Source organism: Micrasema longulum, unplaced genomic scaffold (assembly GCF_059751315.1).
Source record: "Micrasema longulum isolate JH-2025_06_02 unplaced genomic scaffold, ASM5975131v1 h1tg000186l, whole genome shotgun sequence".
In the NCBI taxonomy this organism is placed as follows: Eukaryota; Metazoa; Arthropoda; class Insecta; order Trichoptera; family Brachycentridae; genus Micrasema; species Micrasema longulum.
The window spans coordinates 341,355-365,613 of NW_028277391.1; the positions used below are offsets into that span (position 1 = coordinate 341,355).

The following is a 24,259-nucleotide window of genomic DNA, read 5'->3' on the forward strand; positions in this document are numbered from 1 at the left end:
TTGAATAAATTTACAGGTTTGTCAAAATACCGATCAATTATCCGGATATTTTAAAATTCTTAATCATGCTTTTCGACTTGAATAAATTGACAGTGCTAACTCTCTATGCATCAATATCTTTCTAGTTCTTCACAAATAATAAACGCCACTTTAATTTGTCGAACTTCATTAGTATACACGGTTTTTCAGGTCCAGACCGCAAAATTTCAGAGGAACATTCCTCATGGTAAGCTTTAAAAAAAATCCCAACAAAATTTTTCCAAAAAGTAATTTAAAAAAAAAACGTAATCTCGAAATGTAGTAAATCCTTAATTTCTCGGACTAGCAGTCCCTCCACAAACCCCTGCCCCTCTCATACCCAGCCACTTCCCTTGACCGCTTCTGGTGCATATCGCGTCGTTGGTCAAATACGTTTTAATCGCATTTTTTTTTGTTGGGATGGGTAGGGATTTGCGGAAGAAATGCTAGTACGAGAAATTAAAGATTTACTCCATTTTGAGAACATTAAATGAAAAATATTTTGTTTTTAAATGGCTTTGGAAAAAAAAAAGTTTTTTTTAAGCTCACCATGAGGAACGTTCCTCTGAAGTTTCGCGGTCTGACCCTGAAAAACAGTGTATACATGGTGTTACAGACCGACCGACGTATAAATAAAATACACATTTCTCCGTTATTAGCTTCATTATAGCATTATCGGCCTCGTGGCGTAAAGGTCAGCGCATTTGCCTACCCTGCAAGAGGTCTCGGGTTCAATTCCCAACACGGTTGACATGAAAGATTTATTTTTAAAATACCAAAATTTTTACCTTAAGCGTAAAACTGATCACCTTACATTCATGTAACAAAAAATGATCAAGATACGCTGTGACTGATGTACCAATACAATGTCTTATTCACCATTTTTTTTTTTTTTTTTTTTTTTTTTTTTTTTTTTTTTTTTTTTTTTTTTTTTTTTTTTTTTTTTTTTTTTTTTTTTTATTTTTTTTTTTTTTTTTTTTTTTTCTTTTTTTGGATTACGATGACATTGCACAATTAAATCATTGACAACAGGTTTGTATCTTTTCCATTAAATTATATTATCTTCTTCTTCACGTGTCATGTCTGGTCCCCCCGACATTGACGATCACTTGGGAGGAAGCTTCTCCTAGCCTGAGCTGTGCGAAACAGCTCCTCCACAGTTCTTATCCTGGTCCATGCTCGGATGTTTCGAAGCCAAGAAAGTTGTTTTTTTCCGACCCCTCTAAGTCCCTCGATCTTCCCCTTCAGACAAGCCAAAGTATGGCATATTTATCACCTCTCAACACATGGCTAAAATATGAAATCTTACGGAGCTCAACAGTGGTTAGTAGTTCTCTAATTAGTATTGGCTCTACGTAATACTTCATTGTTGGCTATCATATCAGTCCAAGAAATTTTTAACAATCTACGGTGGATCCAGATTTCAAATTCTTCAAGGCGGTTTATAGTATTAACTTTAAGAGTCCACGCCTTTACACCGTACATAATTATATTATACGTCATTGGAAATATGCACGCAACTACACTGGCTCAGTATCAGGCATAGAAGCAACATTCACATTATATCACGTCTTCACAAAATTTTAAATAATCCCACTTCGCCTGTTTATCTGAGAGAGCTCATCCAACCTCTTTCACAACACGGACTATCTCTTCGTTCTAGTAACGAGAGAACCCTTTTGATACTCTGTCGTCGCTCTAATTTTCTTGCCTCCTCTTTCACAGTAGTAGCCGCTCGATTGTTAAATAATCTACCCACTAATGTTAGAGACGCCCCTTCTTTATTTACATTTAAGTCAAGATTAAAATGTCACTATCTAAATATTTTAATTGTTTTTTATCCTTCTTATTTCCTTCCTATCCGCTCTCCTCTCTTCATTGTAAAGTGTAAATTTTTTATTCTTTAATAAATCTTTGTTTTTTAATTTTTGTATAAAATTGTAAGATTCAATATGTCCATGTATTTATTATTTTCTCAAACCGAACGGTTTCGGTAGGTAGGAAGAAATTGCCTTAAGGCAATATGCCCGCCCTTATATGTATATATGTATATTGTATATGTATATAAAGTGTCAAATAAATAAAAAAAGAGTTTCCCACACACTTACAACACTAGATTAAATTCTAAGGGCTCCCTGTTTGTTCCCCGAATTACAAATTACTTCGGAGAGCGAATATTAAATTGCGTTGTTCCAAGATTGTTCAATGATCTCCCACAAACCATCATTAACATGAAAGATCTTCAAATGAAAAAAAAATAACTGAAGAAATATCTTCTAAATACTTTATCGTGCCTGTTTATAAATAAATTTGTAAAATATAAATAAAATAAATGTAATATAAACCTGTCATAAAAAAAATTATAAAAAAATGTGTCCCACCGAAAAGTTTTCAGACTTAGTGGGTAACAAATTCTTGTATGTATTTTTTTTATTATAAAAATAAACGCTGCTCTGCAGAATATTTTTAATTGAATCGGCATTCACTTCGTAACACTTCATTATAAATTATTATGAAAATAAAACTTTGTTATCAGTGTTACACAATTTTATTCTTTTACAAGAACACAACTATAGTTTCGGGAGAGCACTCCTCCCATCGACGGGTGATATAAAACTAATATAATAAACACAGAATATTGTTCACAATGTCATCGAATCTAAACAAAAAATAAACAGATTAATCAGTGAAACTTAGAGCAGGGGGTTTTTATTCTTATCTAAGGTGTTGGCATATGAATGGATGGTTATCTTAAGTACAGATATGAAAACATGGACAAAACATTAAGTCAAATTTATTTCTTAAAATTTAGCACATAAGTGGAAGTTGCAATAAGTAAGTCTAAGATTTAATGTGTGGGAAGACATCGCTCGGCTAAGAGAGTGTTAACAGACGCGGGTCTAAGAGGGTGAGTGCGGTGAGGGTGGTCGCAAAGGGAACACTGAAACTGAATATGCATAAAAAGAAAATCAAGAATTTAATATTTAACTTTTAATAAATATCATATATTTTAAATTAAATTACATTTAAATTAGCTCGCGGACCGCGCAGTGAGGAACGCTGGCTGAGTGTAGTGGGAAATGGAACCCCATACTGGGGCCGTGTGAGGAATCGTGAGAGCCATATCGCTCTGAAAGTGAATTTTGAACAGAGAAATGTCTCCATAAATTTTAATTTCGTTGCAAGCGCCGAATGGAGTGGGATAAATTTCATTGGCGCGACACTCGACGAATATTGATTTCACTTCACCCATCTTATTGTTTCAAAACTCATAAAATATCGTAATATTATAACATACTCGAACTATAACGTCGCCAGGCACGTTTTATCCAAATCATTGAACAACAATACGAATCTTCTGAACTTAACAACAGTCTTCGGGACTCATAATGTACCTTCCTACAATTATAAAATCGTAATATTATTTCTTTATCCCTACCCGGTGGTGCATAGGGCACTGCATTGGTTCTCCGATGCAGGGTATGTTGATTATTTGATACATGAAGGCTGGATGATGAATCCAGGTTCTAAAAAAATCCATGTCGATCCTGCCGAAAATGAAACCCAACACCTCAGTAAAGATTCGTATTTACTCACAGCCACCGGTTAAGCACATTCGTTCAGAGTTCTGGTTCTATTTCACACACATGACTGCTTTCTTCATTCGAGTTGCTTGGTCAAGTTTTCTTTAAATTCGGAAACCATGACACTGGATTCATAGTTCCCCAAGTTGAAAATAAAGCAACTTGGAAATCTTTATATTAAAAAACCGATTCCTAATAAAATTACAATTAATAAATAACGAAATAAACAATGTTTCCTTTTGTCCACTCCTGTCTAGTTTTAACGATCGTTTCCATCTCATTTCACACTTCCCGCCATTAAAAGAACAACATGACAAAAACATTTGACTTGTTAGCATCATAATATGTATCAATAATAAAATATTTAGTTATGACTGTAAAAATAAATAGGCTAGAATTCATTATTTTATTTTATTTTATTTTATTTTATATTTTTGCACCACAACAGGCCAGGAGGCCCAATTACAGAGGTGAATTACATTACCGAACACCCAGACTTGAGAAAAATCACATTTAATTTTTGTGTTCTCACCGGGAATCGAACCCGGAACCTTCCGTCTGTGAGTCAAGCGTCTTGACCACTACACCACGGAGGCCGCCTTGGTAAGGTTAGTAAGGTATACCTTGATAAAAACGCTTGTGAAGCTTTGAAACCGGTGAAAACTGATTCAGTCTTCAGTCGGTTGATGACAGTGATGAGGGATGCACGCGCGTAACATGGGTGGCGTATTTGTGATTTTAAATTATTTTTTCTATATCAGAGCAACATTAATTAACAACAACGTTTTTCGCATAAATTATGGAAAAGGAATTATTTAACAGTATGACTCCATGTTTTTTTTTACAAATATTTGAACTTTAAAATATTCCGTCTTTTGATAGTGGTAACACGATGTTGCATCACCGCGCGCAAAGGGATTATTTCCCACAGTCTTTTAAAAGTTAGTCAGTATAAATTTAAAAAATCGTAATGATGAATACATATTGTAAAATAACTGAGGATTAAACATAAGTCAAGTGGTGAATTTTATACGTCATTGTGTAAGGTGAAAATACTTTCATACACTTTCGTACGAGACTTTCATATTGACGTTCAGATTTTCAAAGTCGCTTAAACTCTCAAAAAACAGGTCTGTGTTAAGATATCGATCTTTTTATCAAAAAATAGTAAAATTTTAATTTCCTCCATTTCTATGAGTCGGACGCCCGCGCTAAATCCTGCACAGAATTTATCCATTTCTACAAAAGCTTCGCCACTGACAGAGGCCCTAGCAGAGGAATTTGCTTAAAGAGGCTAAGCGAAGGTCTCTACTGTAAGCCAAATTGTCATACTTAAGGGAACAGTCTGGTCAAATCGCCGCGCCGCGCCGCTAACTTTCGCTTTCTATTCTTTTCGCTAAGCTTTCAAAATAATAAAATTCTTAAAAAAAAAACTGTTAATTATTTAGCGTAAAAACTATCGCAATAAACCTTAACATGGCTTTAATGTATGAATATAGTTAAAGTGTTATGTTATCAAGTGAAAATAATATTATGTAAATCTCCTTGAAAAGTTCATGCTTTTGTGTTTCCTAATGATTCGATTTTACGTTAAAAATGGCTTTGAGGCAAACATTTTCCACTGATTAAAAATTCCAGCGGAAGTTTAATATAATATATTCAAACCATTTTACGAACAAACCATCACGCCAAGTAGGCAGAGATGATAAAACACCATATCCCTCTGTCTTTGCATACAGATCTCGCTTCCTCCACATCCGTGCATCGTCTCATGCACGCGCGCCAAATATTCCGACTTTTGACATGTCCCTTTTCTGTACACCTTTGTTGAATTTGAATATGCCATGTGTTTCGTGGTCTTCCTTGAGTTCTACATCCATTAAAATTAGCATATTTTATCTTTTCATCCGTTATTTCGCTTTCCATTCGCTCTACTTGTCCAAACCAATGCAGAATTCCTTTCTTAGTTTTGTCGGTACTGCGTTTCTCAACTATACAATAATATGTGAATTTCAACATGTATGCACCAATTGTGCATGTTTTTACCCTTCATTTGCATGAGATAACGTATTTCGACAGTTTTTAGCCTATTTTTATTCTTGTTTTTCTAATTCCATTCTTTGCTCTCATACATAAGAACCAGGACTCAAATGTGAACTGCTAATTTTGGCTCCTGCAACAAACATTTATTTGTTAAGGTTGATTTATGTGCACCATTTACCCTGTTTCCGGCACTTATCCTCCTTTCAATATTATTCTCAGTGTTTCCATTCCTAGTAAATATACTTCCCAGATACATTAATTAATCTCCCTATTTTTCAGTATAACCGCACCTCATTCATAGTGATCTCACATTCAATCATACTTTTAAAAAACATCTCATTCTATTTATTAACATTCGTCGGCAAATCAGTTCCTTTGCATACATAATTGACTTTTGTTACCAATAATTGCAGGTCCTTTTTGTACGTCCCACACCCTACCTTTAGAAAAAAATTCTTACTCTCTCGTTCAGTATTTTTCCATACATTTTGCCAACATCGCTTAAAGGTCAAAACGCATTAAGGTGGCACTGCGCGGCGCGTCACAGCAACTCGAAATACTATTTTTACTGTTTTGTATGAAATAAACCCCACTATACTTACGCTACACTCGCGGTACTCCAAACAAATTTTTTAACAAGGTTTTATTTAAAAAATGTGACCCGTAAGTTACATACATTTAACAAAAATGAAAATATTTTTCTTTTTTTTAATATTCCGCTGTTAATGATAATAACTAAAATAAAACCGACTCTTTCGATAAGTTTTCTTTATTTTTTATTGTTTCTTTTTATTGGGATATTAACAGTTACACATGTTAAAAAATATAACAAACAAAAAAAATCTTCTTTATGCCTGGTGTCCGGCTCCCTAGGGGATTGAATCTAGTCCTTGTCTACAAAAACTTAAAACATTTTTGATGAATCCACCTGGTCCAAGAAGTATAAAAATTGAAAAATATTTTCGGGCGTTGCCTAGTATGTATGTGAGATGCAGTTGCAAACGAATCTTACCCATACAATAAAGGATTCAGCTCTTTAATTTCAAAAACGTCAACAGATGGAAGAGTCGAAGGACTATAGATGTTCAAATATAGGCAGAATGGTGAATGTTACACAGTGTGTAAGGTGGCCACTTGACAGGTCATAAACCCTGTGAATGCCTGGACTTATATATTTCCTTCTTTAAAATGTAAAAACAAAACATACCGAAAACAAAACCAATGACACATATCCACAGAAATATACTTAAATTTGTTTCTTTGGGTGTGTAAAATATGTTGAAGAAATTAGTTGTGAAGGTAAGAGTGTTAGGGTGGACATGTGTTTGTATAATATTGTGCAAGTGTCAAAAACACAAAATATATTTAAAATGTAAGTATGCTTTAAAACGCGCATTTTAAATGTTAATTTATAACAATCAAAGAGATAAAAGGGGAAAAATCAAATTTTACTCGCGAGCCGAACGTATAAGTGGAGTGTTCTGGGCATAGTTCGTATGAACTGCTGGAACATGAAATAAAGAGCTTGATGTGTGACAGGTGCGGTAGCCAGGGACATTTAATGATAACTCTGACATAAGAACCGGCTATCAAGGCGTCCACAAAGTATGTCAAAGTGTAAAATGGATTCCCATGTCTAATAGCAGACGCCGATATTCTAAACTAAGCGAATGTTGGTTTTTACAGGAAGACATATAATTTAGATCGCTATACCTGCATTCCCAGTTAAGATGTCGAAAAAATATCCATTGAGTTTTCTCGAACCTTTCTTTATGTGTGACATATTGTAGAGATCAAACAGAAGAAACATTCTTGAACGAACTGCAAACGCACGCAAAGTAGACTATTTGAAAAAACGCGATACTTTTAAATACTTAACATGTACGAAGAAAAAAAATATTATTTATATGTGCACGGGTCAGTGAGTCATCGAAATGATTCTCAAATGTATGTTTCGTATCTAGAATTACACAAAGATCGCGTGAGGTATCAAATCTTTGAATAGGTTGGTTTTCTAACATAAATTGAGATGAGGTGGGGTCAACACATTAAAGACGTTAATACGATTTTTCGAAAAGTATTTCGTTAAACGGTCTTAATCATTTTGAAGTTTATGACAGTCAAGGGGATTCTAAACTTTGAGGTTTATTTTTGTATCATTTGCGTAAGTCAAAAACTTTGCCTTCCTAAATACAACATAAATATCATAGAGATACGCGTTGTAAAACAATGGTTCCTAATGCAATCCCTGAAGTACTCCGGAAGAAATATCAGTAAACTACAATATCTAAAACCCCCAAAAACAACAACTTGGCTTCTATTGCTGAATTAAGATGAGATCCACCTGTGAACGTCGCCTTTCACGCCCAAGTTAAAGAGTTTTCTCATAAGAATTATGTGATCTACTCAGTCGAAAGCTTTCTCTGTCAGAAAGTCTGTGTAGATTACATCAACCTACTCGAGTTTGCCCATGCAACGAAAAACATTTGTAAACACTATCAAGTTGGAGATAACAGATTTACCTACTAGAAACCCATGTTTTTGATAAGGTTTTCCTTTAACTATGATTGGATAAATGCTAAAATATATTATTTATTCGCCCACTTGACTAAAAGTATAAAGTATGGAAATACCTCTATAATTAGAAATGTTATTTTTTTAACTTTTTTGAGGATTGGTGAGATGTAAGTATTTTTTTTCATTTCAGAGAAAAACATTCTTGCTTAAGAGATAAATTAATTACTATATTGATAGGGATAAATAAAGATTTTGCTCATTTTACAATGGTATGTTAATCAAATATGGAGGTACTCCGTCACTTCCAGCACCTCCATTTACTTCGAATTTAGACAAGAGCTTGCCAACTTTTAGTAGTTTTGATTTTATGTTTTAAACTGCCATCATCACAATATGGCAGTCGAAGATTTTCTACGGAATATGCAGTGCGAGGTTAGTTGAAGACAGAACAAAAGATATCATCAAACTTTTGACAAAAAGACTGCCCACTACCTTTAGGGTATGAAGAGCCACCTAGACGTTCTTTTGTATATGGCCAGAGTTTCTTGGATTGTTTCTATGATTACCGAATGGAGCTTCTCGCTACTATCCGTGGCCCTGTTATAGGTCCTGTCGGATATACAGATCTGGTGGCTTTTAAAAAGAATTTCAAGGCTTTTAAAAAGTTTTGTAATCATTTCGGCGAATTGATCATGTCCAATCAATTCAATCCCAGTCAGTGAAGAATTCACTTAGCTCTCTTCTCAATCCAATGAAGTACATATTATGTACTTCTGGATTACTTTCTTTCAGCACAAAGATGCTAAGGCTACCAGATTTCATAGAGCTCCTTCGGGCAGCTTTTCTCGTTTGACGACCAGAAAATTTTCCGTGTATGTGGGCACCGCCAAGGAGACTTATGTCCTCAGATGCGGTGTGCGGTATGTGGTGGGTAAGTTGTCATATTTTTGATGTTTATACTCGAAACCTTTAGAGTGAGAAGAGCCACCTAGACGCTCTTTTGTATATGGCCAGAGTTTCTTGGGGTTAAGCTTGATGTAATTTTATGTGAATACAATATATTTTCGAAAGTAGTATTCCTAAAGTAATTTTGGCTGATGACGCAACAGAGCAAACTCGTCGTAATCGAGAAGGTTAAATTTACAATCTTCAAAAATTTTCTTGTTTGTCATAGTAAAATGATCGTGATGAAAAATTTTCTTAGGCACACCGGGTAGGTCAATGTTTGCTGATGAGATATTTATCTCATGAGGGCTTAAAGATCTAGAGCCAGGACCCGGGTGTTTGCATGATTCGCACTTCCAATTAGCAGATGAAATTTGGAACATTATTTTAAAACTAGTAGAGGAAGTACCCAAACATGAATGGTGCGCGCTTACATAGTATCTTGAACACTTTAGAGACTTTGTTGGGTTCATGTTTTTTTATCAAATTTTGCAATTCATGATGTTTATTAACAATTCGTTATTTGTATATTAATGTGGTGTAGTAGTCGATGCCTTGTAAATTATAGTCTGTGTCTGGTTATTTATTGTATGATTTCAGTCCCCGGTTTATTAGTCTCGACTGTCCTTGTCTCGTTTTAGAAAGTTGATAGCTCTATAATTTTCACATTTTCCCCTAGAGCCATTGGCCTTGTGTGTAATTACAACACAGCCCTTCTCAGTCTCGTTAACTTAGTTTTGATGCCTCGTGGTTGAGTATAGGTATTTAATGTTCATTATATTTTACATGTGATTTTTCAAATTTAATTGTTATGCTCTATTTATTTGCGATATGTGAATATGTGTGATCTTTGATGTTGTGAAAACAATACCTAAAATATTACATAAAATTAAAAATGCGCTTGGTTTTTGTAAATGTCGAAATTTTTGTTCACTGAATACCGCCATTTTGTTTCCAATGGCCATGCCTTGAAACTACAAGAGATGGTGTTGATTTAGCTGCGCACCGCCACCGTTCTCTAAGGGCCGCAACATGTTACTGTGAATTAGATTTTCAAAACAAAGCCGTTTCTGCGTAGGTACAAAATATAGCACGGAGCTTGATGTACTGCATTGTTTAAATTGCGTTACTTTACGCTCCGTGGCTAAATGCTCACAATTCAACGGTTAAGTGTTCCCATTGCGATGATTAAACCGTGCTATGTTTAGACATTACTGTTATGAAAACAAAAGATACAGCGCAAAGGAAGCAGTCCGAGGAATTTTTATTTTTCGTTCAACTAAACAATTTGAGTTTTTTATTTTCTTTTAAGTTATTTATGGTGATATTCACATCGGTTAAAAATGGGTGGACCTTTAGTTTAAAACATATATTATGACTGCTTCAGCATAGAGCGCTATTCTATCTTAGCAAAAATATTATTTTAATGCAACTAACAGCACATTTAGGTATGTTTTTGACACGTTATTTTAAGTAAAAAATTGTCCACCTTCTTTCTTCGATTATTGAAAATTCTTGTGTTACCAGACATGATGTTATAAAAATGTCCACCGCACTGTGGAACCAAATTCAAAATTCACGATAAAAAGTAGAAAATGTTAAGTTTTTAAAATGTGTTTTCTATTATTTTCAACTTACACACAGATAAATTTCGTCTTAAAGTGGTTTTTCAAAACCAAAAATGGTGGTCATGGGGTGGAGAGGAAATTGTGAAATCACGCGTCGACACGTTGCTTCAGTCGTATTGCAATCGTGAGCGGAAGCGTGTATCATGTATTGGCGTGTTGTAATGAATTCCCGTATTTTATTGTACCGCATACACTTTTTTTGTATATTTTAATAAATAGAGAAGCAAGTGATATATTTGAAATAAATATAATACACCTGTTGGTTTAGAAATATTCTAGTTATTTTAAATTCCGGCAAATTTTGGAGCCGTCTTTTTACGAAAAAAAAATTTCGCATTGATTTATAGTACACTTTCGCCCCCTGCCCTAAACATATTATTTCGTAGAAATGTTTTTTAACGTGTCTTGTAAAAAAAACTTTAAAATTTTTATCTAAGTTTATCCATAAGATCAAAGTTTATAAATTTTTACTCAGTTAACTCATTTTTATTTTTAGCAACTATATAAACCACAACTTTATATATCTTAAGAAAAACTTTATAATCAAACTTTTTTTAAATATGCTGTCAAGATCAGTGCAGATATTTACATAAAAATTTGAGATACGGACTAATTGTCAACACGGTCATTATTTACATATTAAAAATCGAAATGTGTCACTATTTATTTCGTGCTAATAAAAAAAACGAATTGCAAGTCATCTCAATTTAAGCATGTTTAAAGAAAAAAGAAGAAAAATGCTTTTTGCCTCAAACAACAAGTACAAAGCAGGATGGCCTCTATCCGATTTTGTAAATCTCGGGGATCAATAAAAAAAAAACTGAAATATATAACGTAAATGCCTGAGTCAGCTTATGCTGTACAGATGCGACACACAAATATTAAGTGGACATCAAATTGAGATAACGCGTTTAGAATACATACCTAAGAAACTACAAAAATATTTAAAATTTATAGACTTACTTTTATGATAATTTTAAAATGCTTATTTTTCTTTTTTTTCGTGGTCTTAAAGTCATAAAATTAGCTCTGTAATCAATTAGAGAACTTTCAGAAGAAGCAAAAAATAAAGACGTGTAACGATTCGTAGAAAGTTTTGTGAAAAAATTCTTAAGAATCAATACCAACAAGGATATATTAAGAAATATACTTCTTATGCCATTTTTACTCGAATTACCAAAGAAAAAAAAAATAGTAACCATCGGAAGCGCCAGAGTTGTTGAGAAGTAGCATGAAATGAAGATAATATTTTATCATTTAAAAAAAGAAAATTATGAAATGGAGACAAGTGTTGATTCTGATTTAAGAGGCGGTGAATAAATATAATATTTTATAAATATTTTAAGCCATATCAAGAATTTTTAATTAAATATTTTATTTATCCTTACATTTGTTTCCTGTTTTTTTATGGCAGAACCATCAAACTGATTCAAATAATATTTAAAATAATATTTTTGGTAATAAAATTTTAATCGGGTTTTGAGAAATTAGGCCTACTGTGCACCAGTGTGTTTTTAAATATGACTTCATAATAAATTAGTTATACCCGGCATTCTTTTGCTTTGGCTAATACCCGTATGCAGAGACAAAACTTAAGGTGAGGAAAGTACATTCTATTGTTTTCATCTTCGGGTTATTCTCCGCATTTGAGATTAGAATGTACTTTCCTCACCTTTAGTTTTGTCTCTGCATACGGGTATAAGGGTATAAGTAAAAAAAAAAATGTTTATTTTACCCAAGTACAGAATATTTCAAATTTTCTACAATTCAATATTATACAACAAAGAAAATACACATAAAAAAAAAACACATCTTAAAAACTTACGACGAGACCGCAATTTAGAAAAAAATATACTCCTATGAAAATTAAATGAACACTTTCGAATGTTAGAAATCAATTATAGTATTTGGTTCAAATTAGATATTGTATGTAAATGTATATGAAATATCTACATTATTATTTTTGTGTTTTGGATAGCATAACTTTTGAAAATATGCGATGAGAGGGAATTTTTATAAATATGTATTATTTTTATGTCACTGTCTTGCAGATGCCACCCTAATACTGTGCAAAAAAGACAACTGCACCTCAGATCTTTTATACCTAACTTAAATAGAAAACCTGAAGTTTTCGTTGTCTTGTTTTACGCATCTCAAAACTAAACAGACTTTGCTGTTTTTGTGTGTCGATAAGTTTTGGGTTTTTAAAAATAGTTATCATATACTGTATACAGTGCGCCCGGAGACGGGTTTTTAGCAGTAGCGAGCCGTGATTCCCAGTATCCCAGTATCTGTCGCATTCTGAATATCGGCATCTGTTTTTGCTTCAATCACTGGGTTCAATTCTAAGGCACAATCTGCGTACCAATCTTTTTTGGATTCTTTGAAGTATCAAAAGCTTGTATGGCTGCCTTATGAATTGACACACGTAAATTGTTCCAAGTGTCAGAAGAGTTATTTTCAGAATCACAGAATTGACTCTCATTTTTAAAACCGGAACGCATCTTTTCTGTTATACCAATTGTATTGATGACCTCATCTTGGGTGTTGCCAATTAACTTTTTGACTTTAACCATCAGCAAAATATGTGTGTTTTTGTGATGCAAAGTTGTTCTTTTGAAAGCGCTTTCTACGATCAAGGGTTATTGAGGCTTTAATCTTTTGACATTAAACAAAGATAAAAACAGAATTTATTAATTTAAGTATATCAAAAAAAGAACAACCTTTGTGTGATGAATAAATGATGCATTAATGCAATAAAACTGATCTGAATCGTGACAAATGCACATGTAACTTTATAAAAAATGTTTGAAATATAAGATATCAAAATCTATTGAATCTTAACTTAACAATTCACGTAGATAATGTTGCTGCAAAAGTTAAAAACCTTGTTTATATATTTAATACCGCAAGAAACATTCTTGACAAAAAAACTCTAAATCATGTGTACTTACTACTCAATGTGTCAAACCATAAGAGATTACGAAATAATTGCATGGAGTGGAGCCAGCAAAAGTGCTATGTATACCTTGGAAATAGCACAAAAGTATTTACTCAAGGTTCCACTCGGGGTCCCTATCAGAACACCTACAATGAAGGTTTTTAAACGAGTAAGTGTTTTGGACGTCAGGCAACTGTTATGGCACTTTTCGTTCCTACGCATAAAAATAATGGGAGTAAATCAAATACAGTCTATGAAACAAGGTAAAAAAAGAGACAACTATTCGTGCAACCTTAAATGGCAACGTCGTTTGGTCAGAGGAGTCATATGTACCTTGCACTCAAAATTTACAACACTATACCTCTTTATTCAGAATTTAATATAAGTAAAAAGAAATTCAAATTATTAAAAAAAAAATGGTTTCTGAATTTAGGTACCTGCCTTGCGATAGTCACCTAACCAAAACAGTAGTCTTTTTGAACTCTGAATTATTATTGCATGTCTGCTATTTATATTTTATGTTAATATCCATACGGTGTTATTTATCATATTTTATTTATTTATTATGTACTAGAACATAATATACAAGTAAATGAATGCTTCAAAATGGGTTATGCCCAGTGAGGTGTTTGTATAGAAAAGAAAAAACAAAAAGCTTAAATAAAGTAAGTAAATTAATAAAAATAATTTAAATTTCAAAATTCATCCCATTTGCGTTATTCAAATCCAACACGACATGCATTTTAATAAGCAACCCTTACATGCACTGATTAGGTTATGAAAATATGTTATGTTGTGGGAGAAACAGTTGAAAAAAAAGGGAGTGGGTAAAGGAAAGAGCGTGAGTTTAATAAGTATAGGGTGACCATTACAACGGTACATATAACAGGCTATATTGAAAGGTTGTTTGATTGTTGATCAAAGGAACATTATTCTTTGAAGCTTTCCTAATGTGAAATATTTCCGTATTATTTACTTATTACCCTTTATATGTGTATTGAAATTTTTAAATCCCGTATCTTTATTGAAGTCATGATTAAAATTGATTAGGTGATTTGCAAATTTGGAGAAATTGTAATTGTGAAGACACCTCATATGTTCTTAATATTAAAATTTCTTGATGTTCTTCCAACGTTAATTGAAGAACAAGAATCGCAATTTAATTGGTAAACATCTGTATTATTTAATTAATTATTTTTATGTTTATTAACAGGCCATAATATACCAATATTGTTATTTGTTTTAAAATCAGGTTTGAAATATATTTTTTTTATTGGACTTGATTGTGGATATAGTAAATACGTAAAAAATTCTTCTCCGTTTATTATCATTATCCTATATTTTATTATTTTTCTAAAAATGACTGGTTGCATATGTCATGTAAGGGCCCGTTTCACACGTATCCCGCCAATTTACTCGTTCCGGTAAAATTAAGGTGGGTGGACACATATTTTTATTTTTTTTTGGTTTCATCTATTTAGTTTCTACTTGCGGGTGAAAATTTCGCTAAAAGAAATTGAGTGAAGATTAGTCGGCCTCATGGTGTACTGTTTTGTATTTTTCCTTGCCTATTGATAAATGAAATAATTTAAACAATAATTATTAATGAATTCACCCTATGTTCTTTCGTTGTTCGGTACAATGTTAACATGCTAGTGATAGTAGAAGACATACGTCGTTTTGTAAAGAGAATACACATGCGTTCTTAATTGTTTTGTAGAGAGCTATCTCTCTCTTTCATCACCGGACTGGTTCGAAGTAAACCTCAAATATTTTAAGATAATATAATTAAAGTTTAATTTCTGTTAGTCAAGGTTTGTTTTTAATATTTGTTCTAAATGAGTGAGATCACGATAAATACTTACGTTAAAAACGTTTCATTATTAAAAGTGATCTGCTGTCATTTCATTTAATAAAAAAGAAACTGAAATTATAAAAGCAATGACATGACTTTAATTCATCAACTTTGAAAATAATGTTCAACAAACCAACACATGTGATGTATTGGGTACGACCGAAGGATAAGTAGTATTCATAATAATATATAAAGTCATAACATAATAGGTAGATTTCGTGGTGTAGTGGTTAAGACGTTTGACTCACGCACGGAAGGTTACGGGTTTGATTTTTTGTTAGAAAACAAAAATTCGAAATGTGATTTTTCTCAAGCCCGGGTATTCTGTGCTGTACTTCACCATTGTAGTTGGGCCTCCTGACCTGTTGTGGTGAAATATAAAAAAATAAACAAAGGGCATAAAAAGTAGCTTTCTGAGCAAACATAAAAAAGTGAGTATTTGGTTTATTCATTTATAAGTGGGTTGCCTATTTTGAGGACGAATAAAAAATAGCAAAATTCAATGAAAAAACGTTTAATTATCCGTAGAATTTTGATGAAATTCAATAGATCGATAGATTTTCTTTGCACTTGCAGCTACAGCACAGTACATTGAGGTTTGAGAAAAATCACTTCTAATGTTTGTGTCCTCACCGGGAATTAAACCAAAAACCTACCGTGCATAAGTCATGCGTCTTAACTACTACACTTGGGTGGCCACCGGGATATGTAATATATTGTGTATGGCAATTTTATGTGGTTTTGGTAGCGAAATTTTGAATGACTGATTATTCTTTTGGTTATATTTTTAAAAAGAAAAATTTATGTTCTTATGACTTCAGTTTTGTTCAAATACTTTAATTTTGGGGGGCATAAATAACTCACTATTAGAAAATAGGAATCAATTTATTGTGGAGCGTTAAGTCTAGCTTTTTTTTGTCCTGCGGAGATACAAAACATCAGATGCAGCATAACTTTATTGTTTGTCTGTTAATTTTAGTGCTCGAGATCCTAATTAATAAACCCGAATGGCAGATTAACTGAAACCCGCAGGGCCGATAAAGCGAAAACCGAAGGGCCGAATATCTTAGCATGTTACATGTTGCCAGCTAGTTAGTATTATTATCATTACGGTTGACAAGATAAAAAAATTGTTTGATTGTTATTTTTTACATAGTTTTATTTTTAAAAGAGTATTCATAGAATTAATTGTATATTCATTATTAATAGATTTTTTTATTAAATTTAATTGTAAAGTATTTTATTTAGTAGTAAAAACTTTGAAATGCAATGCATTTTAATTTGCAAAATTCTATATTAACTAAAATACCTGACTTGATTAAATGAAAACCATTAAATGATCATCAAACAAAAGAGGAATTTACGTCAAAGCATACTAGTGAATTGCACAACACAATTTTTTCATTGTCATAAACATGTACTACCTCATTTGATAAATTTTAACATTTAATTTTGTTTTATTTATAAAAAAATACTTAATGCTATTAAAACGATAATTTTAATGCAAAAAATATTTAAATATTATCTTAACAAAATTGAATTTAAATCAAAATCATGTGTAGGCTAAATGATAAAAAATATATAAATTATTCAAATTATAATTCTAAATTTACTTTCTAGCATTTGGAAAAATAGGAAAAGTTAGAAAATTCTCAGCGTCGAGAATTTGTAAAGAATTGTACATCCAATGATCATCCTACATCCTGAATGGACTTCTTTTTTTTCTTCTTTTACCGTCTCTACCGACGCCGACGGTTGGCGACCATCATTCTGAATTCATCACAATCTTGGGGAAGTCTAATCAGCGCCGCTGCATCCGGCATACCAAACCACTGTCTGAGATTTCTGAGCCATAATGCTCTTTTCCATCCCATACCCCACCTGCCCTCTATCTTTCCTTCCATAAAAGGTTGGAGAAGGGCAAACTTTTCATTGCGGAATATATGACTAAAGTATGAGGTTTTTCTTCTTTTGACAGTGGTCAGGAACTTCCTCTTTTTGTTCATAATACTTAAGACCGCTTCATTGGAGACACGATCAATCTATGAGATTCGAAGCATTCTTCCACACAACCAAAATTCAAAGGCCTTAATTTTATTTACAGTTAAAACTTTAAAAGTCCAACCTTTCACCTTACACAGCAATACTGGCAATACATAAGCTTTTATTGCTCTCCATTTTGTACTTAGTCTTAGATCTCGGCTGCACAAGAGTTTCTGCATTTTATAAAATGTTGATCTCGCAATTTTAATTCTGGTCTTTATTTCAGAATCCGGATTCCACTCATCATTTAGCCAGCACCCTAAATATTTCAAACGGGTTACCTCTTCCATCCCACTACCATCTATAGTGAGATAGATGTAAATGTCCCTTCGTTTGTTTGCCACCATTGTTTTGGTTTTTTAAAGCATTTAGATTGAGTCCGATTTCCTTGCCTGCATTGTTTACCTTGTCGAGAAGATGCTGTAGATGATCAGCAATATCAGCGTTCATGGCAGTATCATCTGCTTTTCTTATATTATTCATTACTGTACCATTTATTTAAATTCCTATCTCAACATCTTGTATATTACAGGTGATGCTTTCAAAATTTTGGGTTTTGTTACTTGAGCCACTTAACTATTTAGAGATATAAATACCATAATAATTTTGGATCACGCATTTGTTAGAAGTTGGGTTGAACATGCGACTTTAATTTGGTTCCGATACTATAAGAGTCACAAATATGAAATTGAAAAACTCCAAAATAAATTATTAAAATGTCTATCGAACAGAAACAATTTTGGTTATTGTCAATCAATAATAACAATGAAGTGATAATTCATTTTAAGATAGACTCCTTGGATAAAAGACGTCAGATAGCTGACTTAATGTTTCTATTCAAGCTTTTAAATGACATTGCTTATTGCTCTCATTTACTCTAGTATAATTAATTTTCGTGTACCCTTTAAACGTACCCGTCACACCCACAGATATATTAAATACCTATCTATTCAGTGGTCATACCAAACTGTTTAACTGTGCTGACGTAAATACCAATGTAGCAAAAAATTATGCATACATAGAATTTGCAATCTGTACAATAATATTATTGGAGCCAATGCAAGAGATGCTTTTGAAACGAAATATAAAAGAAAGCTGCTCAAATCTTTGTGTTAACGAAAACGATTTTCATTATGTATTTTTGTATTATTTAATTTAGTACGTACTATTATTGGACAAATGATTTATTGCTCCTATTTCTTATATTTCTTACTATTATAGTATTGAGTGAGTTTCTAGAAAACATATCTCAATTATCATTTCAATTATGCTTTTATGTATAAATTCTTTTTTTGTTGATTTAAATGATACTCTCATTTTGTTTTTTTTTTATAAACTACTTTATTATACTATTATTTTGTCGATTTTAATGATACCACTATTTTGTATATTTGATTAGGTGTGATTCTTAATTTGTATAATTTATATTTTAAAAACTATATCTGATTATCTTTTTTGCATTGTATTCTTTGGAATTGGATTATTTATTACATTTATCTTTTTTTTCTTAGAGTGTTATTCTATGTCATTATAATTTGATTTAATTAATTTTACAGTGTATTTTTATTGTTATTTATTGTGGTTTGACACGGGCATAGCCTAAAAAGCCTTAAAAAGTTCATAAATATTTAAACTAGTGTAATTTTGAATGAATATAAAATCAGTCTTTAAAAAATATCCAAAAAATTGGCTAACTGCAGACCATTTTTTTCACAAATTTAGCGTCAGTGGAGCCAATAATAATTTTGCTTTAAAAACAAATTGTGACATTTTCACGAAAAAACTTGTAAATGAATATACCACTGAACCAAAGCGTTCTCTCAAAGGTGAAATTTTCTTTGTGAGGACTTAAGTCTCCTTGACGGTGCTTAAAACAAAACGATGTCTGAAGGAGCTCTCTGTCTGTAATTTAGTAGTCTTGGCACCTTTGTGTAGAAAAGAGGTATCTTATACAGAAATACTTAATATGGACTGCATTGGAATGGACAAAAGAGGGGAGAGAGAGGGGATGAGTTTGAGTTGATATGATAAATTCGTCGAAATAATATAATATTATACAGTGTGTGAAGTGATAATTTAAACAAGCCAATGACATGCCGTAAATCCTCTAAATCAGCGGTCCCCAACCTTTTTGTCGCCGCGGACCGGTCAACGTTTCATAATTTTACCGCGGCCCACTGGGGGAGGGGGGGGGGAGTGACACATTTAATTAATAAAAAAATAAAAAAATAATAAATTTTACAACTGTGGTACATAAGTTATGGTTACAAATAACAGTAGAGAAAACACAAGGTTTGTGGGAAAAATCACGAAAAAAGATTTAACAACAATTAATGATTATGAAGTTTTAGATTATTTTTTATTTTTCTTTTGGATTTATGGGTATTTTCAATATTTATATTTTTAAGGTTCAACTGAAGGTTAAAAGTATTTTTTCCAAAAATGATAAAAAAAAATTGGGAATGCTTAGGGTTTAATATCGGGATTTTAATGTTATTCCGATATCAGACAGCTATATTAACTTGAAAAATATTTATCTATTTTCTTAAAAAGTTTTTAACCTGAAGTTGCATGTGTTTTGATTTAATATTTTTAATTGAATCGCGTTTAAACATGCCTTAAAAATAAAATAAAATTACCCCTTAAAAATGAATAAAACCAGATTTAATATTTTAACTTAATGCTAAATCAATGAGAACCTAAAGTTTGCTTCATTAAAATAATATGTTTCTCGAGATAGATACGACCACAGACAAAAGAGTATATAATTGGACCTACCTCTACCAAAACCGGGGTAAAGAGTAAATAAATATTTATACTTACGAATGAATAAAATGCTTTTTAGAAACACACTTTGTTTTGTTTTTCTCGTACAGGGAATGACCTTAGATATAATTTTTAGTCATAACAGCACTATGACCAATATTGTAGGTATGTTCGAAATTTCAAAAGTAATTTTGATTTTTAAGCAGGCTCTTGCGCGACCCAGTACCATTTGTTCCACAGCCCGATTTTGGGCCGCAGCCCGGGGGTTGGGGACCACTGCTCTTAATGTCTAGACATCGTATTCGTCTTTCTTGCGTAATATATTTCAAAAATATTTTTTTTCAGTTACCGTCCACGAGGGAGAACAGATGAACCTGACAAGAATAAGCAGAACCGAGATGGGAGCATATCTCTGTATTGCCACCAATGGAGTGCCGCCATCCGTTTCCAAGAGAATCATAATAGATGTCGAGTGTGAGTGCAAATAATGATATATATTTTAATTTATATTTTAGTATTTAACCTAATTAAAAAAATTAAATTATGCCGTAAAAAAAATGCGTAGGAAGTGGGATCATAAAAGAAGTTTAGTAGGTTAAAGAGAAAAGATCAAAGAAGAATGGGTTAGGTACCTTATCACTTTTACTTGAATTTTTTTTTGCTAGATTTGGAAAATCCAAAAATTTTACAAAACAAGTTTTTTTCTTATTTTTTCAAAAAAACTTGATTTTAATTCGAATTTGTTGACTTAATCTTCATTATTATTAATATTAATAAATGCAGGTTTTTTTTTTTTTTTGTTTATTTTTCCATACTGTTACATATTATGCATGTATTAAATTACATATTTTATACATTATATTTATTAAACATTAGAAGAGAAAAAGAGAAAAAATACATATTCTAAAAATAAACATAGCCTTAAATTTGGAAAAAATGCCCACAAAGACTTAAACGTCTGAGCGTGGGCCATTCCTTTTTTATTGTTTTTGGTGAATTTTTTGGTATACAAACACAAATATGACAATGCCATTAAAAATCATACAGAAATAACAGGAAAATGACATAAACAATGTAATTAAGACATCAAAGTTTAGAATATGCTGTTGTACGACTCTTTCACAATAGGTGTAGTATATCTGTATTTTCCATGCTGATCCAAGTCCTCAAAGCCGCTTTAAACTTTGGAAGGGATTCTATATTTTGTATTTCCTTAGGTAGGAGATTAAAAGGTCTTGGACCAACATGGAAAGAGTGTCTCTGTGCAAACTTAGTTCTGCATCCTGGAACCGACAGTACACTTTCTGATCTGCTACTAGTCCTATTTAAATTATTGCCAAACAATTCCCTATTTTTGTGTACATATTTTAAGCATTGTAATAAATATAACTTTTTTAAATTTAGGAGTCCGCTCTCTATGTACAATTCGTTACTAGGAAATAGTCTATGCTTTTTGTACATTATCTTAACTATACTCTTCTGTGCGATTTCTACAGGGTGACTATGTGCGTCCAAAACTCCACCCCATCCAATTATGCCGTATGTAATAGAAGACTGAATTAGAGCGTAATACAGCATTTTTAATTTTTCATAAGTTAAAATATTTTTTAATCTTTGGAAAACGTAAGATAAATATCTGATTTTGTCTGTTAATTTAGCTATATGTGTTTCCCATTTTAGCCTATAATCTATGTGGATACCCAGATATTTATAACTTTCACCTGAGCTAATTTTGTAACACTTATTACAGATATCTATATTACAATTTAAATCGTGTATTTTAATTGACAAATTTTGATTTTGAATGATCGAACCTGAGTCTGAAAGGGTTCAAATTCAAAATATTTCAAGAGGAATTAATATCAACTAAATAAATATAAAATGCTGTATCGTAAAAATTATTTTATTAATTGGCATTTCCACTAAATGAAAACGCTTTAGTGAGTTTATGTAAATAGACAAAAACCACATGATTTTAATCGGAGGCCAGGGCAAACAGTGGGTTAGCAAATAAACAGAGTTTGTATTGACAATAAATTAAATATTGTTTGGTTTCATACAATCTTTTGCTCCGATGTTTATAAATTTTTAGCCTGGTGTTTTACATTTGTACATCAAGAGATGAAACAGCGTGTGTGTATCTATTTGTTAAAGTTAGTCTTCGATGACAGTCGAAAATGTTGATTTTTACATGAACTTTTATTGTATAAAATGTCGTTATAGCTCCCTTTCCGCACCTAATGGCGAATATGTCCCTGCATTGGTAGACCAATTGCCGGGTATCTTTATCATTTTTGGAACATGGTTCGAGATCAGTCTTACAAGGGCTATGAAATATTTAAATGCTCAAATATCCTTAAAAACACCATTTATTGACAACCATGTCGGGAATTAAATGAAATACCTCTTACAAAGTAGGGAAACGCGCTTGACATTAGACTACGAAAACAAAATGTAATATTTTAAAATGAGACTTGTTACAGACCTTCACCAAATTATGATTTGACTTAACTAAATTTAATTGAATCGAATTTTTAAATATTTTTTTGTGTATTTAAATTTTTTTTTTACCCATTTTGCTTTTTTCGGGCTATAAGCTTAATTAAATAAATAAAAAAAACATAAGAAAGTAATAAAAAATATTGTCTATGATTTTTTCTGGGAATTCAGTAAGCTAAGAAATCTTTCCGTATTATTTTGTCTGCGAAGGACTATATCGGATATTTCGGTTAAAAAACATGCAGAGGTATTGTTTTTTTTTTTTTTGCCCCAAATCAGGCCAGGAAACCAAATCAGTGGTGAATTCTAGCGCTGAACATCCAGACATGAGAAAAAAACACATTAAATTTTTGAGTTCGTACCGGGAATCGAACCCGGAATCTTCTGTGCATAATCGTCTAACAAACCGTCGTACCGTGGAGGCCGCTTACCGTTATCTTTATTATCCGACAAGACTGTGCTAAAAGAACTCGAAGGTCACTCAATATAACGGTAAGCTGATCAAACTAACCATTCAAATGGTAATACAGGAAAAATTAAGTATTGTAGTATAAAATAACTTAAACAAAAAAAAACTACTTTCCAGGAATTAAATCAGGAATGACAGGTAGGCGAACGCAACAGCCACTAAACTATTAGCTTTTGTACCACATACCCCTCACCGCATCTGAGGACATAAGTCTTCATGGCGGTGCCCATATACACTTGAAATTTTCTCGTTGCAGAACGAGAAAATCTGCCCGAAGGAGCTCTCTGTCATATGGTAGCTTTAGCATCTTTGTGTTGAAAGAAAGTAATCAAGAAGTATATAATATGTACTTCATTGGACTGGGAAAGGAAAAAAAATAAATGTTTTCAATATTTTTGATTCCCCTTCGTGCTGCTGCGGATATTCAAATCAGTCTTCTGAACACATCCTGTGGTCTTGTCTCTTTCCCCCTCTCTATGATTACCGAATGGAGTTTCTCGCTACTATCCGTGGCCTTGTTATAGTCCTGTCAGATATACAGATCTGGTGGCTTCCAAAAATAATTTTAAGGCTTTTAAAAAGTTTTACAATCATTTCGGTAAATTGATCATGTCCAATCAATTTAATCCCAGTCAGTGAAGAATTCAATTTCCACTTCACTACTAGTTGGACTTAGCTACATCCAATTTTCCTTTTCAGGATATTTATCGAAGAATAGCCATCGAGCCAAAACTCGTTCAGGATTCTGGTTCCATTTCTTTTACTGTATTCTTTAAACGCCTGGAAATACATAATATTATAAATGCGAATGTGTTTTTCAATATTCGTCCTTTTTGCAGTCCATATAAATTTAAATATTTAAAAAATCGCTTTTTTGGACATTTCAACTTTTAATATGAGGAGTATAAAAAACACGAAATACCATCAAACGCATAAACTTTGAACTGTCCA

At 32.4% G+C, this 24,259-nt stretch overlaps 1 protein-coding gene across 2 annotated transcripts in view; it reads left to right on the top strand.

Annotated features, from left to right (window-relative positions):
- The window catches only part of LOC148283849 (lachesin-like), a 260,559-nt gene that overhangs the window by 145,705 nt on the left and 90,595 nt on the right, over window positions 1-24,259 (top strand). For both annotated transcript variants that reach the window (XM_088243122.1, XM_088243123.1), the window contains exon 6: window positions 20,686-20,814. In XM_088243122.1, coding sequence (XP_088099248.1) covers window positions 20,686-20,814 — 129 coding nt within the window. The remainder of the gene's footprint in view (window positions 1-20,685; window positions 20,815-24,259) is intronic.